Below are 18,649 nucleotides of genomic sequence, written 5' to 3'. Positions count from 1 at the left end.
TAATGAGCTCAGTAAACGATCTTATCAACGCTTCAGTGATGAAAAACTCTGTTGTTACACTTCGTTTACACTATCAGAACCTTTCTTCTCGTAATATTAGAGCTCATTTATTTAAATAGGTTGAAAGAGACTTGGGATGGTGTTAAGTTTGGTTTTTTTCTAGGCAGACCCGGGCGGGGGAGGGGCGGGATTGTTACTACAGTGGCTGTCAAAATAAAACCACCAGTTGGATTGTTACTATAGTGACTGTCAAAATAAAACTACCAGGTGGATTGTTACTACAGTGACTGTCAATATAAAACCACCAAGTTGGATTGTTGCTACAGTGACTGTCAAAATAAAACTACCAAGTTGGATTGTTACTACAGTGACTGTCAAAATAAAACCAAGTTGGATTGTTACTACAGTGACTGTCAAAATAATACCACCAAGTTGGATTGTTACTACAGTGACCGTCAAAATAAAACTACCAAGTTGGATTGTTATTACAGTGACTGTCAAAATAAAGCTACCAAGTTGGACTGTTATTACAGTGACTGTCAAAATAAAACCCCCAGGTGGATTGTTACTACAGTAACTGTCAAAATAAAACCACCAAGTTGGACTTTTACTACAGTGACTGTCAAAATAAAACCACCAAGTTGGATTGTTACTACAGTGACTGTCAAAATAAAACCACCAGGTGGACTGTTACTACAGTAACTGTCAAAATAAAACCACCAGGTGGATTGTTACTACAGTGACTGTCAAACTAAAAGCTCCAAGTTGGATTGTTACTATAGTGACTGTCTAAATAAAAGTACCAAGTCCAGGAGAATAAGGACTCAGAGTCATGACTCTAAATAAAAAAAAAATAAAAAAAAATAAAAAAATAATAAAAAAATACATAAATAAATAAATAAACAAACACTGTTGAAAACAATCTTCTGGAAACCTTCGTTGGTGAAAATAATCCCTAAGCTTCACCACCCTGCTATCATAAGAGGTGCAATGTTCCGGTGTACCTGATGGGGGCGGTGTGGTTCCGCTGCGTCCACCAGGACTTGGGGGGGTTGAGGTAGCGACACCACAGCTCCCAGTCGAAGCCCTGAGCGGACAGCGGGTACTCCTCCACCTCAAACGTGTCGAACTTGATGTTGTCGAAAGACGGAGACACCACGCGGGTCCGGTCCTCCTTTATCCGCTGCAGGATCGGTTCTGCCCTGTAGGGGGCAGAGAGGGACGAGTTCAACCTGAGAGACGAGTTCAACCAGAGAGGGACGAGTTCAACCTGAGAGACGAGTTCAACCTGAGAGACGAGAGACGAGTTCAACCTGAGAGACGAGTTCAACCTGAGAGACGAGTTTAACCTGAGAGACGAGTTCAACCAGAGAGAGACGAGTTCAACCTGAGGGACGAGTTCAACCAGAGAGGGACGAGTTCAACCAGAGACAGACGAGTTCAACCACAGAGAGACGAGTTCAACCAGAGACAGACGAGTTCAACCTGAGAGACGAGTTCAACCACAGAGAGACGAGTTCAACCTGAGAGACGAGTTCCACCACAGAGAGACGAGTTCAACCACAGAGAGACGAGTTCAACCTGAGAGGGATGAGTTCAACCACAGAGAGACGAGTTCAACCACAGAGAGACGAGTTCAACCTGAGAGAGACGAGTTCAACCTGAGAGGGACGAGTTCAACCAGAGAGACGAGTTCAACCTGAGAGACGAGTTCAACCTGAGAGAGACGAGTTCAACCTGAGAGGGACGAGTTCAACCTGAGAGGGACGAGTTCAACCTGAGAGGGACGAGTTCAACCACAGAGAGACGAGTTCAACCTGAGAGGGACGAGTTCAACCACAGAGAGACGAGTTCAACCTGAGAGGGACGAGTCATAAACGACTGCACACAGCTCTAACGCTTCAACACTAAACCATCAGCGGGTTTTTAAAATGATTTGTTGTTAAATGTTTTGCTTTGAAGTCATAAAAAGTGAAATGATCAAAGTGTCTCGTCTCCACGGCGATAAAATACAGCAGCATTAAAAAAACAACGAGCAGCAGCGGAGCAACATCTGGTCGGCAACTTTAAGCCAGGAGACGCTTTTTAAATCCCTTTTCACCGTCGACCTCCAGGAGACGTGACGGACGGGTTCTGCAGAACGTTTGGCGGTTCCACTGGTCGCCATGCCGACGGCCGTCACTTCCTCCTGAGGAACCGGGATTATTTTTAAACCTGCGAATCAATTTGCCTCGGTGAACTTCCCGTTTCTGACTCTTCGTCTAACGATGTACACACACACACACACACACACACACACACACACACACACACACACACACACACACACACACACACACACACACACACACACACACACACACACACACACACACACACACACACACACACACACACACACACACACACACACACACTGCAGATAATTGCAACATACGGTCGACGCAATTATGTAGCAGCAGCGGTCGGCGCTTTGTGGCTAATTATACAGCAATTTCTCAATTTCTACAAAAAGAAATCTATAATCTGAACGATGGCGGGCGAGTTTCAGGAGATACACTCAGACGTTATCGAGAACTTTTACAGATTCTCCACGAACTCTGGTTAGCTTGTAGCGAGTCGCTCTAGAACCCTCTGGTTAGCTCGTAGCGGGTCACTCTAGAACCCTCTGGTTAGCTCGTAGCGGGTCACTCTAGAACCCTCTGGTTAGCTCGTAGCGGGTCACTCTAGAACCCTCTGGTTAGCTCGTAGCGGGTCACTCTAGAACCCTCTGGTCAGCTCGTAGCGGGTCACTCTAGAACTCTCTGGTTAACACATGCGGGTCACTCTAGAACCCTCTGGTTTACACATAGCGGGTCACTCTAGAACCCTCTGGTTAGCTCGTAGCGGGTCACTCTAGAACCCTCTGGTTAGCTCGTAGTGGGTCACTCTAGACCCCTCTGGTTAGCTCGTAGCGGGTCACTCTAGAACCCTTTGGTTAACACAGTGTGTCACTCTAGAACCCTCTGGATAGCTCATAGCGGGTCACTCTAGAATCCTCTGGTTAGCTGGTAGCGGGTCACTCTAGAACTCTCTGGTTAGCTCGTAGTGGGTCACTCTAGAACCCTCTGGTTAGCTCATAGCGGGTCACTCTAGAATCCTCTGGTTAGCTCGTAGTGGGTCACTCTAGAATCCTCTGGTTAGCTCGTAGTGGGTCACTCTAGAACCCTCTGGTTGACACATAGCGGGTCACTCCAGAACCCTCTGGTTAGCTTGTAGTGGGTCACTCTAGAACCCTCTGGTTAACACATAGCGGGTCACTCTGGAACCCTCAGGTTAGCTGGTAGCGGGTCACTCTAGAACCCTCTGGTTAGCTCATAGCGGGTCACTCTAGAATCCTCTGGTTAGCTGGTAGCGGGTCACTCTAGAACCCTCTGGTTAGCTCGTAGTGGGTCACTCTAGAACCCTCTGGTTAACACATAGCGGGTCACTCCAGAACCCTCTGGTTAGCTTGTAGTGGGTCACTCTAGAACCCTCTGGTTAACACATAGCGGGTCACTCTGGAACCCTCTGGTTAGCTGGTAGCGGGTCACTCTAGAACCCTCTGGTTAGCTCATAGCGGGTCACTCTAGAACCCTCTGGTTAGCTCGTAGCGGGTCACTCCAGAACCGTCTGGTTAGCTTGTAGTGGGTCACTCTAGAACCCTCTGGTTAACACATAGTGGGTCACACTAGAACCCTCTGGTTAGCTGGTAGAGGGTCACTCTAGAACCCTCTGGTTAGCTGGTAGAGGGTCACTCTAGAACACTCTGGTTAGCTCGTAGCGGGTCACCCTAGAACTCTCTGGTTAGCTGGTAGAGGGTCACTCTAGAACACTCTGGTTAGCTGGTAGAGGGTCACTCTAGAACACTCTGGTTAGCTCGTAGCGGGTCACACTAGAACCCTCTGGTTAGCTGGTAGAGGGTCACTCTAGAACACTCTGGTTAGCTGGTAGAGGGTCACTCTAGAACACTCTGGTTAGCTCGTAGCGGGTCACACTAGAACCCTCTGGTTAGCTGGTAGAGGGTCACTCTAGAACACTCTGGTCGGCCCCAGCCAGAGGAACCAGAAGTGACCAAACGGGAGTTCTACCGTCCAGCTGAGCTTCGGGAACGATTCCGCTCGTTAAGAGACGACGGCGACACGAGGTCAAGTTCTCAGAGCGACTGTGTGTGAAGAGAAAGAGAGAGGGAGTGAGGGAGGAGTGGAGGAGAGGAGGAGTGGAGGAGTGGAGGAGTGACGGACCTCGACTAATGTGAAGCACAGCGGCAACAAATGTTTCACACAACCCAACAACGACTGCAAAACCCAGTGTGTGTGTGTGTGTGTGTGTGTGTGTGTGTGTGTGTGTGTGTGTGTGTGTGTGTGTGTGTGTGTGTGTGTGTGTGTGTGTGTGTCGCGTCAAATGAATAAAAGTTGCTTCCTTCCAGAGGAGCGGAGACGCAGCCGGACGGCGGCGTTACGAATCTCCTCCGCCGCCTCGCCGCCACGACAGATTAAACACAACCAGCTACGCTAATGCAGCCGCTAATTAACCGCTGCCCCGGTTGCTCACGCTACATAATGGATTCCGCCGACATGCTCATCCTGACACAACACATGCTCCGCGTTATTGTGCCGCCGCCGCGGCGCCGCTGCTCCTAAATGAAAATCATTAAAATGCAAATGAATGCGACACGATGTTGAAGCGCTCTTATCAGATTGTTTGCCGCCGCCACGAGGAGCGCCGCGCTGCAAAACGGAGCGCGAGGAAATGATGTCCAGGACGGAAATGTCATCCCTCTGCAGACGGCCTCGCCGGAATTCTTCGGCTTTCGCTTCCTGACATTTCCCGCTCGTTTGGCTCACCTGCCGCTGAACGGCAGGAAATAACATCGGCTGAACAGGAAGTGAGAGCTTCACCAAGGGGTTCAGGTTTTTAGTTCAGCTACATGTTTAGCATTAGCCATTTGCTACATGTTTAACTGATGGCTACATGTTTAGCAATAGCCATTGGCTACATATTTCGCTGGTGGCTACATGTTTAGCTTGTGGCTACATATTTAGCTAGTGGCTACATATTTAGCAATAGCCATTTGCTACATGTTTAACTGGCGGCTACCTGTTTAGCATTAGCCAATGGCAACCTGTTTAGCTGGTGGCTACATGTTTAGCAATAGTGATTGGCAACATGTTTAGCTGGTGGCTACATATTTAGCAATAGCCATTGGCTATATGTTTAGCTGGTGGCTACATATTTAGCTAGTAGCTACATATTTAGCAATAGCCTTTAGCAACCTGTTTAGCTGGTGGCTACATGTTTAGCATTAGCCATTGGCTACATGTTTCGCTGGTGGCTACATATTTAGCTAGTGGCTACATATTTAGCAATAGCCATTGGCAACCTGTTTAGCTGGTGGCTACATATTTAGCAGTAGTTATTGTCTACATGTTTAGCATGTGGCTACATGTTTAGCTGGTGGCTACATGTTTAGCAGTAGCCATTGTCTACATGTTTAGCTTGTGGCTACATGTTTAGCTTGTGGCTACATGTTTTGCTGGTGGCTACATGTTTCGCTGGTGGCTACATGTTTAGCGTTAGCCATTGGCTATATATTTAGCAATAGCCATTGGAAACCTGTTTAGCTGGTGGCTACATATTTAGCTTTAGCAACTGGCTACATGTTTAGCTGGTGGCTACATTTTAACCGTTATAACGCATTCCGAGTTTATAGTTTTTTTGATAAAATACATCCATACAAACCAATATATATATATATATATACATACACACACACACACAGACAAAAATAGAAATTCCCCCCCACCCCCCAATTCATGTTGGCGAGGGAAACAAAAGCCTGGAGGTGAGCGAAGCAGTGACGTCGCCACGAGCACGACGCGTTTTCCCGTCACACGGCGGGGGCGTCCGACTGCACGGCCTCCAGCAGGGACGGTAAAAGTACACGGCTCCTCAGTGAACCACAAACTCGGAGAATCAAAGCGTCTTGCTCACCAGCCCGTGTTGAACTCCACGTGGGCGTCGAACAGGGCGACCACGGGGGCCGACGCCGCCCTCCACCCGCTCACTCTGGAGCGGATCAGCCCCTCCTGCTTGCCGTGGCGCACCACCTTGACGAAGCCGGCGCCGTGCTGAGCGTTGGTCTCGTCCACGAAGCTCTGCAGGTGGTCCTTCAGCTCCACTGGACGGGAAAAAACAAAGTCTCAGTGTGTGTGTGTGTGTGTGTGTGTGTGTGTGTGTGTGTGTGTGTGTGTGTGTGTGTGTGTTCTTGTATTGCTATCATTCAGGGGACACGATTACGGGGACCTTATATATTGTGAAGACGGAAAACGAGTTCCTTACTAAAATGAACCTCGAAACCATTTTAAAAACCCGAAAAAGTTTGAACTTTTATAAATATGAATACAGATCGATTTCTGTCTTTTTTTGTTTTAAGTTAAAACAATTTCTACCAAGTGATTCCCACAAAGAAAACTGGTCTCATAAACCATTTAGACCTGTGTGTGTGTGTGTGTGTGTGTGTTGATTTTAGTGTATTAATTTTTTTTTGTTTGTTTTTAACATCTGATTTGGTTTGGCTCAACCTTCCTGCCGGCTAGTAGTGTTTTGCTCACTCTCATAAAAGCATATCATCCATATGCTGCTGCAATCACACTCATTTCATGGAGGCTGCAAGCAACCCCGAGATACAAAGCAATTAAATGAACACAAGCCCACGGTGGAAGGGCCAACGTGCCGAATATGCATTAAGCCAAAAGCTAAAAACATTGAAGGCCATGTGGAGGGTGGGGGGTGGAGGTGGGGGTGGAGGTGGGGGGTTAGGTATTGGGGGGGTAATTAGCTGAGGTGGTGGAGCAACAACAAGGATCAGTGGACTGTGTGAACCAAGTAGTTAAACAACCCCGGATGAACTGAATACTGCAGCTCACATGGCGGCGTTGCAGCGAAGACCGCCTGGCTTGAGAATGAGTCACGATTAAGGGTGCGTCCCAATAGTCCCTCCTGTCTCCTACTGGTCCCTCCTATCTCCTACAGGTCCCTCCTGTCTCCCAACAGCCCCTCCTATCTCCTACTGGTCCCTCCTATCTGATACTGACCTCTCCTATCCCCTACTGGTCCCTCCTGTCTCCTACTGGTCCCCCCTATCTCCTACTAGTCCCTCCTATCTCCTACTGGTCCTTCCTATCTCCTAACAGCCCCTCCTATCTCCTACTGGTCCCTCCTGTCTCCTACTGGTCCCTCCTGTCTCCTAACAGCCCCTCCTATCTCCTACTGGTCCCTCCTATCTCCTACTGGTCCCTCCTATCTCCTACTGGTCCCTCCTATCTCCTACTGGTCCCTTCTGTCTCCTACTGGTCCCTCCTATCTTCTAACAGCCCCTCCTATCTCCTACTGGTCCCTCCTATCTCCAAACAGCCCCTCCTATCCCCTACGGGTCCCTCCTATCTCCTACTAGTCCCTCCTATCCCCTACTGGTCCCTCCTGTCTCCTACTGGTCCCTCCTGTCTCCTACTGGTCCCTCCTATCTCCTAACAGCCCCTCCTATCTCCTACTGGTCCCTCCTATCTCCTCACAGCCCCTCCTATCTCCTCCTGTCTCCTACTAGTCCCTCCTATCTCCTACTGGTCCCTCCTATCTCCTAACAACCCCTCCTATCTCCTACTGGTCCCTCCTATCTCCTCACAGCCCCTCCTATCTCCTCCTGTCTCCTACTAGTCCCTCCTATCTCCTACTAGTCCCTCCTATCTCCTACTGGTCCCTCCTATCTCCTAACAACCCCTCCTATCTCCTACTGGTCCCTCCTATCTCCTCACAGCCCCTCCTATCTCCTCCTGTCTCCTACTAGTCCCTCCTATCTCCTACTGGTCCCTCCTATCTCCTACTGGTCCCTCCTATCTCCTAACAACCCCTCCTATCTCCTACTGGTCCCTCCTATCTCCTACTGGTCATTACAGAGTGAATTTCTGCTCCTTTCACTTTATTTCTAAATCAAAAGCTTCAGCATCGGGAGGAACGGAGGTGTAGAATGATAAAACGCAGCTCTACGGCCGTTTCCATGGCAACCTACGTAAACACACGCTGATTAAAGTTCTCTTTCACATGAAGCCATTAAAAAGGCTGATTTTATGGTTAAAAAAAATCTAAACATTCATTTACAGTAGTTTGTAGTTTGTTTAGTAGTTTCTGATGAACCAAAAGTGTCGCTTCATTATAAAGTTGTGTTAGAAAACATTGACGGAGCGTCTCGTAGCCTCGCGCTGCAGCGGCTCAGCCGGCGGTCAGAACGCAGTAAAACAGTTAGTTACCATGATTCTACCATGAAAAGTGTGAAAACAATGGAAAACTGCTTCTAGATTCTAGATCTCACGCGGCTGACAGCACAGCAGCGCCGCAGCGCGCCGCGCTCTCGAGAGCCGCTGCGCCGTTATCACGGATGAAATGACCTCATTCCCTCCTATTATTAACTTCAGGGAGCGACTGATTACATCGTTCCCACGCTTTTATTTTTATTTGGTTCTTTACAACCCCTCCGGGGCTCCGCGCGTTCGCTGGAGTTTTCAGAAAGCCGGTTCAGAGTCTCTTCCGCCTCGTGAGTAGCGATGACTCCGGCGGTAACTACGCCCCCGCCTGATGACGCACCCGGCCCCGGCCCCGGTTCCTCGCTGGCCCAACAAAGTAGTGGAGCTAGTGTAGCGTAGCACCGGGTTAGCGCCTGTTTAGCACCGGCTTTGGCGGTGGAAAGACAAAGGACTGGTCCTGGACCAGAACGAGAACCTGAATCTGTCCGGTGGGAAAGGCAACCCAGAGTGTTTCCCGTCGGTTCTGCTGGTCAGTGGTCCTGACGGAGGCCGAGGACAGGAAGTGACTCCTCTGGGGTTGTAATCCTGCCTTTCCCTCCTCCTTCCCTCCATCCTGAGCATCTCCCCGTCTCTCCGTTTCCCTTTTAATGAGCCGCGGTTTGCCGCTGACCTGGAAGAACGACGGGCTCATTTTACAACCAGGCAGTGGAGTACCAGGGGAGCGCCTCGCCGTGCCGGCGCGCAACCCCGCATCGTTTCCAAACATGCACAGATAACCGAGTCATTAAATCAAGCGCACCTCCAGTTAGCCAATTAGCCCACGCTGCCGACGAGCGAGTCGAGACCGGGACCGGAGTTAATCCGTCGGAGGATCAACGTCCATAATTTGCTCACGTTCTGCCAAGTGAAATAATTAGCTTTATAAGGAATCTCTCGTCGCCGGCCGATCCTCCGAGTCCCCCTGGGCTCCTCTCTTCTTTAACTCAATATGATCTATCAGAGTTTGGCCGGCGGCTCAAGCTCCAGTGCAGATCAGCGACCGGGAGGATGAAGACGAAAAACACTTTTAACTCACGTCAACCGAACCCGATGCCTCAGCCGGTGCTCGTCTGAACAATCCTGCAGGAAGTTGTGATTTAGGATTCTCTTTGTGCGTCGCGATCACTCGCCGGTAATTCATGTTGAAAGCGGGGCGATGAGAGATAAAGGGAAAGTGCAGGATCATTAACGCGGCGTATCGATCGCGAGCGGCGTAATTATGACAAATGAGGGTCGGGGGGCCGAGGCGACGAGAGGAAACGGCGGAAGAACCCGCCACAGTCGCGATGCGCCGTCGGGAGAGAGACACACCGGTGTTACTGAGAGTTCAGTCACCCCTCCATCTCGTCCTCCGCTTCAACCCTTCGACAGGGAATATCATCTCATGGTTTTATTGATAGGTCTCGCCATTAAAAGAGTCGTCAGCCGGTATTCCCACGGATCCAGTCTCCCTTCAATCGCCTTTGAATCAACTTTGATTTATTATGAAATAAAAAAAATACCTCAAGCCTCGAGCTCCTTTCATTCCACAACTTCCTCTCTGTGAGAACATGAGAGATTCTGACTGGTAATGATGTCGGGCTGTTGATTGACGGCAGGAACTGAAAATCAGGGCGATAGCATCGCAATAGCATAGCGTAGCAATAGCATAACGATAGTATAGTGATAGTATAGTGAGAACATCGCAAAAGCATAGCGTAGCAATAGCATAGTAATAGTATAGCGATGGTAGAGCAATAGCAGGTCAACGTAATACCTATGATGACCTGTGGGGGTGGTGTTGAGCAGATTAATACCTGTGGTGACCTGTGGGGGCAGTGTGGAGCAGATTAATACCCCTGATGACCTGTGGGGGCAGTGTGGAGCAACGTAACACCCGTGGTGACCTGTGGGGGCAGTGTGCAGCAGTATAGCTCATGTGTGACCAGATAAAGGAACAGATAAGAATCAGAATTAAGGTCCTTTGGCAGAAACCTCATGTGAATGTGTAGAATAATAAACCACAGACTTAGTAGCCATCACGACACTTGTTTTGTCGTCTTTACTTGTTTTTTTTGGGGAGGGGCTCCAGACGAAGTAATTTGGGAGAAAGTTGTTAAGGTGTTGTTTTGGTTAAAAGGCTCAACGAGGACGGTAACATTCCTCCACACTGGGGCTGAACAGACGTCGAGGTTCTAGGTATAAAGTCAGAGTTTCTTACGGCTGTCGCTGTGGTCGTCCACCAGGATGATCTCCTTGAGCAGCTGAGCCGGAGTCCTCTGGATGGCGGTGTGGACGGAGCGCAGCAGCACCGACAGCGCCTCGTTGACGAAGATGAAGATGACGCTGAGCTGGGGAAGGTCCGACGAGTACGACATGTTCCTGCAGCTGGAGGCAGAGCACAGACGTTGGTTTACCTCCGGCTCCGAGATCCCACCGCAACAATTCCGGTCCGGACGTACCGGTCCGGGCCGAAGACGACTCACCCGTCCGGACGCAGGTCCGGTATCGGCCGCGTGAGTGACACGCGGTCGCTAAGGTAGCCGTTGTAGCCGTAGTACCGGAACTTCTTGAGGGCGACCCTTCGACTCTCGGGGCCGAGGTCGTGGCCCCAGCGGCTGAAGAGAGCGTTGGCCGGGTCCGAGGCCGAGTCCGAGGGCGCCGCCGCATCTTCGCCGTCCCTCTGAGGGGCTTCTGAGGACGGAGAGGGAAACATAAGTTAGTGGACGTTTACGCGCCGGCTGACGATCACATGACCGTCAGCTGATGACCAGCTGACCCCTCGGTGACGTTTGGGTCAAAAGTCACCTGGAGGTTGTCTGCATGTTGCACTAAACTCGACATTCCAGCTCTACAGACGTCTTCCAACTGATCAAAGCACAAACAAGCTGCGTGAAATGATGGACTGTGCCGTACCAGTACTGTTCGCCGGAACCAGTAGGTTTGACCGAACCGGTAATGACAGGATGATAACGAGTCATTCATGTTCAACGTGTTCTTCCAAAGACAAGGTCCCAACATCCAAACATGACAAAGGTTGTTGCAAAAACCAACTGGCCTGAAAAGAAGAAATCAAAATAGTACTGAAGGAACCGAAGGCCCAATGAAGGGAATCAGAGCGGAGAACGGACTGGAACACCGTCCCAATATTTGGAGGTACCTTAAAACTCAAGAGGTTCTCTGGTAAAAAAAAAAACAACCCACGGTCCTCCCTCTGTGCAGACTGTGAACACGACGGCGTGGAGAAGTTGTGACGTCTGGAGTTCCTCCAGTAGAACCCTGATGGAACGCTCGGCACACGAGGGCCGGAGGCGACGCAAGAAAGCACAGAAACTAAATGTGACTCCCAACTAGCGGGGACTTGCTGTGTGGCGAAGGATGAGTCATTCTGGCAGAACGTTCCTGAAGAGGCGGACGCCAAGTCGCTCGCATGCCCGAGGACTTTTCTTCTTCTTCTTCTTCTTCTTCTTCTTCCTCCTCCTCCTCCTTCGGTGGATGTTTTCCTTTGTTGGACCGAAGCAGATAGAGGCGGCGAAGACGGAGACCGTCAGCCGGGAACCGAACCAACAACCCACTGCTGAGGCCGCGAACGCCCACGACTCCTCACTCTGTTTTCAAAAACTCAATGTTCACCGAGCAGAATAATAAAACAAGAAAACCATGAAATATACGGCTGGCAGGAGCAGAATTAAACCACCAAGTTGGATTGTTGCTATGGTGACTGTCAAAATAAAACTACCAAGTTGGATTGTTATTACGGTGACTGTCAAAATAAAACCACTAAGTTGGATTGTTATTATGGTGATTGTCAAAATAAAAGTACCAAGTTGGCTTGTTATTACGGTGACTGTCAAAATAAAACTACCAAGTTGGAATGTTATTACGGTGACTGTCAAAATAAAACTACCAAGTTGGCTTGTTATTATGGTGACTGTCAAAATAAAACTACCAAGTTGGAATGTTATTACGGTGACTGTCAAAATAAAACTACCAAGTTGGAATGTTATTACGGTGACTGTCAAAATAAAACCACAATGTTGGATTGTTATTGCTGTGGCTGTCAAAATAAAACTACCAAGTTAGAATGTTATTATGGTGACTGTCAAAATAAAACCACCAAGTTGGATTGTTATTACGGTGACTGTCAAAATAAAACCACCAAGTTGGATTGTTGTTACAGTGACTGTCAAAATAAAACTACCAAGATGGAATGTTATTATGGTGACTGTCAAAATAAAAGTAACAAGATGGAATGTTATTACGGTGACTGTCAAAATAAAAGTAACAAGATGGAATGTTATTACGGTGACTGTCAAAATAAAAGTACCAAGATGGAATGTTATTACGGTGACTGTCAAAATAAAACCACAATGTTGGATTGTTATTGCTGTGGCTTTCAAAATAAAACTACCAAGTTAGAATGTTATTATGGTGACTGTCAAAATAAAACCACCAAGTTGGATTGTTATTACAGTGACTGTCAAAATAAAACCACCAAGTTGGATTGTTATTACGATGACTGTCAAAATAAAACCACAATGTTGGATTGTTATTGTGGTGGCTGTCAAAATAATAGTACCACGTTGGAATGTTATTACAGTGATTGTCAAAATAAAAGTACCAAGTTGGATTGTTATGACGGTGACTGTCAAAATAAAACCACAACCAAGGTCATTAAATATAACTGTGACTGCAGCGCTACACTAACCTGGACACACACACACACACACACACACACACACACACACACACACACACACACACACACACACACACACACACACACACACACACACACACACACACACACACACACACACACACACACACACACACACACACACACACACTTGGCCGGGGCGTCTGTCTGCTCAGCTGTGATGACGAACAAAACCAACACACCCGGTGTTCAAACAGAAAACTGATCAGAACGAGGTGAAGCCCTCCGTCAGCTTTCTGTTTTTTTTTTTTTATTATCGAGAAACGAGAGAAATGAGAGAAACGAGAGAAACGAGGAGAGAACGGCTGGAAACCAGTTTGTGGGCGGATGGATTGTGGGTTTTTTTTATTATTTACCGGGTAAACGAGCTCCTCGGCAAATTAGAAAACAATTGTTTTTACAAATTGCAACTGAAGCCGGAGAAACGAGACGATAATTAGAAAAGCGAGCGACGACGGAGGAGAACGACTGTTTGAGGCGAAGAACGAGAACAGAGAAGAAACGACGCCACTGATTCATCATTTACCTCCTTTTATAGGAATTAGAACTGAAAAACAAAAATAATGAGCCGAATGAGGATAAGCCTGAGGCCTGAGTGACAACGGAGGAAGAGGAGGAAGAGGGGAAGAGCAGGAGGAAGAGGAGAAGTGGAGGAAGAGGAGGAGGAAGAGGAGAAGTGGAGGAAGAGGATACAATTATTGTGACAGAAGAATTCGTCCCCAAGCATCTTTTAATGAGTTGACCTGAAGCGTGCTGCATGTTCTTTTCTAGCCTCACATTCATTCATCCATCCATCTATTCATCCATCTATTCATCCACTCATCAGGCTGTGTCGTTTACGAACATCCTTGTTCAACCAAGAAAATAAATTCACACGTTGAAAACAGGAAAAAGTCAAACGAGATGAAAATGTTGATATTTTCACCTGAAACGATTCTGGATCAATCTTGAAATGAGTTTGTGGGTCAAACCAATAACTCAACAACCCAGAGCTCTACAACCCAAAGCTCAACGACCCAATAACTCAACAACCCAACAGCTCAATAACCCAACAACCCAAAGCTCAACAACCCAACAACCCAAAGCTCAACAACCCAACAACCCAATAGCTCAACAACCCAAAGCTCAACAACCCAACAACCCAACAGCTCAACAACCCAAAGCTCAACAACCCAAAGCTCAACAATCCAACAACCCAACAGCTCAATAACCCAACAACCCAAAGCTCAAAAACCCAACAACCCAATTGCTCAACAACCCAAAGCTCAACAACCCAACAACCCAATAGCTCAACAACCCAAAGTTCAACAACCCAACAACCCAATAGCTCAACAACCCAAAGCTCAACAACCCAACAACCCAATAGCTCAACAACCCAAAGTTCAACAACCCAACAACCCAATAGCTCAACAACCCAAAGCTCAACAACCCAACAACCCAAAGCTCAACAACCCAACAACCCAACAGCTCAACAACCCAAAGCTCAACAACCCAAAGCTCAACAATCCAACAACCCAACAGCTCAATAACCCAACAACCCAAAGCTCAAAAACCCAACAACCCAATTGCTCAACAACCCAAAGCTCAACAACCCAACAACCCAATAGCTCAACAACCCAAAGTTCAACAACCCAACAACCCAATAGCTCAACAACCCAAAGCTCAACAACCCAACAACCCAATAGCTCAACAACCCAAAGTTCAACAACCCAACAACCCAATAGCTCAACAACCCAAAGCTCAACAACCCAACAACCCAACAGCTCAACAACCCAAAGCTCAACAACCCAAAGCTCAACAATCCAACAACCCAACAGCTCAATAACCCAACAACCCAAAGCTCAAAAACCCAACAACCCAATTGCTCAACAACCCAAAGCTCAACAACCCAACAACCCAATAGCTCAACAACCCAAAGTTCAACAACCCAACAACCCAATAGCTCAACAACCCAAAGCTCAACAACCCAACAACCCAAAGTTCAACAACCCAACAACTCAACAACCCAAAGCTCAACAACCCAATAGCTCAACAACCCAACAACCCAATAACCCAATTGCTCAACAACCCAGAAAGTGTGTGACGGTGTGTGACGGTGTGTGACGGTGTGTGACGGTGTGTGACGGTGTGTGACGGTGTGCTTCCAGCCTCCACCTCCTCCAATCACCAGAAGAAGAACCAGAGGAATCCAGTCGTTTTGCAGCGTTTGGTTTGGCAGTTTAACTCGTCTTCTTCTTCTCCTCCTGTTAGAAAACGTCTTCGCCTCGTCTGATTGGACGCCCTCAAACAAAACGCCGCAAATGCAAATGTCTTGTTCGGAGGGCAGGAAAAACAAAAAGCCTCTCCAGTCTGTTGAATATTTGAAGCTTCTGCTCGGATGGAGTCGTTCCCAGGAAAAGATTCATTTACATAAAGACGACGTTTCTCTGGATCCAAGTCGTTTTCCCGGACCTGCAGGGAACGTTGGACAAAAGGTCACGAGGACGGGGGGGTGGGGGGGGGGGGGGGGGGGGGGCACTTCCTGTCTGAGACGCACGGCAGCTCTTCACCACTGGAATATCTGACTTTGTTACACACACACACACACACACACACACAATCTTGATCTTCTCTTTCCTCTAAAGGCTTTTTGTAACGATCGCTGAGCGGAAACACTGAAACACTCCATTGATCTGTGAAGGCTCACATTACTGCACACACACACACACACACACACACACACACACACACACACACACACACACACACACACACACACACACACACACACACACACACACACACACACACACACACACACACACACACACACACACACACACACACACATACACACACACACACACACACTATTAAAAAATTCTACAATCACTGTCGTCCTTATCGCCGTGACCTTCTGCTGGTTGGCACGGCGACAGCCAATCAGAGCAGAGCGTCCACCAGGGGGCGTCGTCAGGGTCACCGTGCAAATTAATTCTACGGGGGGCGACTAGAGGGGGGGCGTGGCCTCGACAGGAAGTGATGTAGTCCCTCCTCTCTACAGTCGTTTCTCTTTCTACAGTCGTTTCTCTCCCAACAGTCATTTCCTCTCCCTACAGTTGTTTCTCGCTCTACAGTCGTTTTCGCTCTCGACAGTCGTTTCCTTTCCCTACAGTCGTTTCTCTCCCTACAGTCGTTTCCTTTCCCTACAGTCGTTTCTCTCCCTACAGTCGTTTCGCTCTCTACAGTCGTTTCGCTCTCTACAGTCGTTTCTCTCTGTACAGTCGTTTCTCTCTCCACAGTCGTTTCCTTTCCCTACAGTCATTTCTCTCCCTACAGTCGTTTCCTTTACCTACAGTTGTTTCTCTCTCTACAGTCGTTTCGCTCTCCACAGTCGTTTCTCTCTCCACAGTCGTTTCCTTTCCCTACAGTCGTATCTCTCCCTACAGTCGTATCTCTCCCTACAGTCGTTTCTCTCACTACAGTCATTTCCTTTCCCATTAGTAGTTTCCGTTCCACAGTCGTTTCTCTCACTACAGTCGTTTCTCTCCCTATAGTTGTTTTCTTTCCCGACAGTAGTTTCCGTTCCACAGTTGTTTCTCTCTCTACAGTCGTTTCTCTCTCCACAGTCGTTCTGACGGATCAGAGAGACAGAAACAATCTGGAGGAACCACCCCCCCCCCTCCTCCCCTCCCCCCCTCCCCCTGCAGCGCCGGATGTCAAAGGTCACCAGAGCAGGACTGGCGGCTCGAGGCGTCTGCTGCTTCAACGCTTCTCCCTGATTGGTCGAGTCGCCTGCGTCCCGGCGTATCAAACACGTCTCATTGGTCACGTCCTTTAAGGACACGTCGCCTCGTATTGAGGTCACGGCCGAGGCGCTCCCTGCTGGCAGGAAGTCGAAGTGGCTCTGCTGCCTCTCCTTTTTCATTTCAACACTAAAACCTTTCATCTCAACACTAAAACCTTTCATCTCAACACTAAAAGCTGCTGCCGCCGCCGGAACGTGTGGAAACGCCGTCTTTTTGCTGCTGGAAAATGAGGAAGTCGACGTTCTGGAAGAGGAAATTCATTTCCTCACATTTCATGAGTAAATTCATTCAAAGAGTAAAGTCCTGGGACAGAGCAGAACAATTTTAACTCCCAGAGACTCTTTTTGTCTTTTTCTAGAAATAAAATCTGCTAAAATAGGTTTCACATCGAGAAGAAAACTGCCGATTGTGAAAACCTTTTTTACTTTTGCAAAGATTGCATTTTATTATTGTGTTTAGCCATTTTAGCTTTTGACATTTGACCAATTTAGCTGTTTTAGCATTTATAATTGTTTAGCATTTGAACTATTTTAGCATTTTATCCATTTTAGAATTTTAACTTTAGGTATGTTAACAGTTTTAGCATTTTAACTATTTTACCATTTTATCTGTTTCAGCATTTTAACTGTTTTAACTATTTTAGCATTTTAGTTGTTTAAGCATTATAACTTTTAGCATGTTAGCAGTTTTAGCATTTTAACTATTTTACCATTTTATCTGTTTCAGAATTTTAACAATTTTAGCATTTTAGCTGTTTAAGCATTAGAACTTTTAGTATGTTAACAGTTTTAGCATTTGAACTATTTTACCATTTTATCTGTTTCAGCATTTTGTTGTTTTTGAATTAGAACTATTTTAGTAACTCTGCTGTTTTAGGCATAGCAGCTTTTAACTTGTAGCACTTTAGTATTTTAACTGTTTTATATTAGCTGTAGTCGCCTGAACATTCTTTTTGTTATTCACACTTTTAGCGGTTCTACTACCTTTAGCAGTTTAATTCATTTGAGCCATTTTAGAATCTGTTTCAAATTTAAACATTTTTTTATATCATCCATAGCAGTCATTTTAGCTGATTCAGCATTTTTTGCTTCTTTCATCCAGGTTGTACATGTTAGGATTTAACACGTATTCCAGTTGTGCTTTTTCTTTTTTGTGTAAAAGAAAGCAAAGCACATTTCCCCGTCACTGCTGGAGGTTTTAGTTTCAGTCATTTTGGGTCATAAGAGATAAAAGACGCTGATCATTTCTTCCACACTGAGATAGTTTTCAAGTGGGAGAATCCAGTAAAGTGCAGAACGGCTCATTAACGGGGAGGAAGGAGTGCAGAGGAGGAAACATTCAGGCTGATAAAGTCGTCATTTTACACACATTTCAAGCTACAAACATGATTTGACGCCGTGGAAACATGAAAGAACCGGAGCAGCTCGTCTTCAGCGTCGCTCGCTCCTCCGGACGATTCCCTCCGAACAGGAAACTTTCCCTCGTCGGCAGTTTGTTGAGGATTTACTCTCATAAATCCAGGTTTTTGTTTCCTTAATCTGGTTTAGGACGAGAGTGGCGTGTGATCGAGCCGGGGGGATTAAGATTACATGAATAATCTGGACCTGCACAGCTGGGAGGGAAACACACACACACACACACACACACACACACACACACACACACACACACACACACACACACACACACACACACACACACACACACACACACACACACACACACACACACACACACACACACGTCACTGCATGACGGTGATGATGTCACTGTGTCATGTGACCTATCAGAGGAGAGGGAATGGA

General features: G+C 47.4%; 1 protein-coding gene across 1 annotated transcript in view; it reads right to left on the bottom strand.

The window, feature by feature from the left end:
- The window catches only part of LOC308136257 (polypeptide N-acetylgalactosaminyltransferase 18-like), a gene marked incomplete at its 5' end in the record, with an annotated part of 64,020 nt that overhangs the window by 31,502 nt on the left and 13,869 nt on the right, over nt 1-18,649 (bottom strand). Inside the window, 4 exons of the mRNA XM_080504520.1 lie at nt 1,005-1,202; nt 6,013-6,199; nt 10,558-10,724; nt 10,823-11,030. Coding sequence (XP_080360646.1) covers nt 1,005-1,202; nt 6,013-6,199; nt 10,558-10,724; nt 10,823-11,030 — 760 coding nt within the window. The remainder of the gene's footprint in view (nt 1-1,004; nt 1,203-6,012; nt 6,200-10,557; nt 10,725-10,822; nt 11,031-18,649) is intronic.

Source organism: Blennius ocellaris (genome assembly GCF_963422515.1).
Source record: "Blennius ocellaris genome assembly, chromosome: 11".
Classification (NCBI taxonomy): Eukaryota; Metazoa; Chordata; class Actinopteri; order Blenniiformes; family Blenniidae; genus Blennius; species Blennius ocellaris.
Note: the sequence above shows the minus strand (reverse complement) of the source record. Positions and strands in the feature narration are given on the sequence as shown.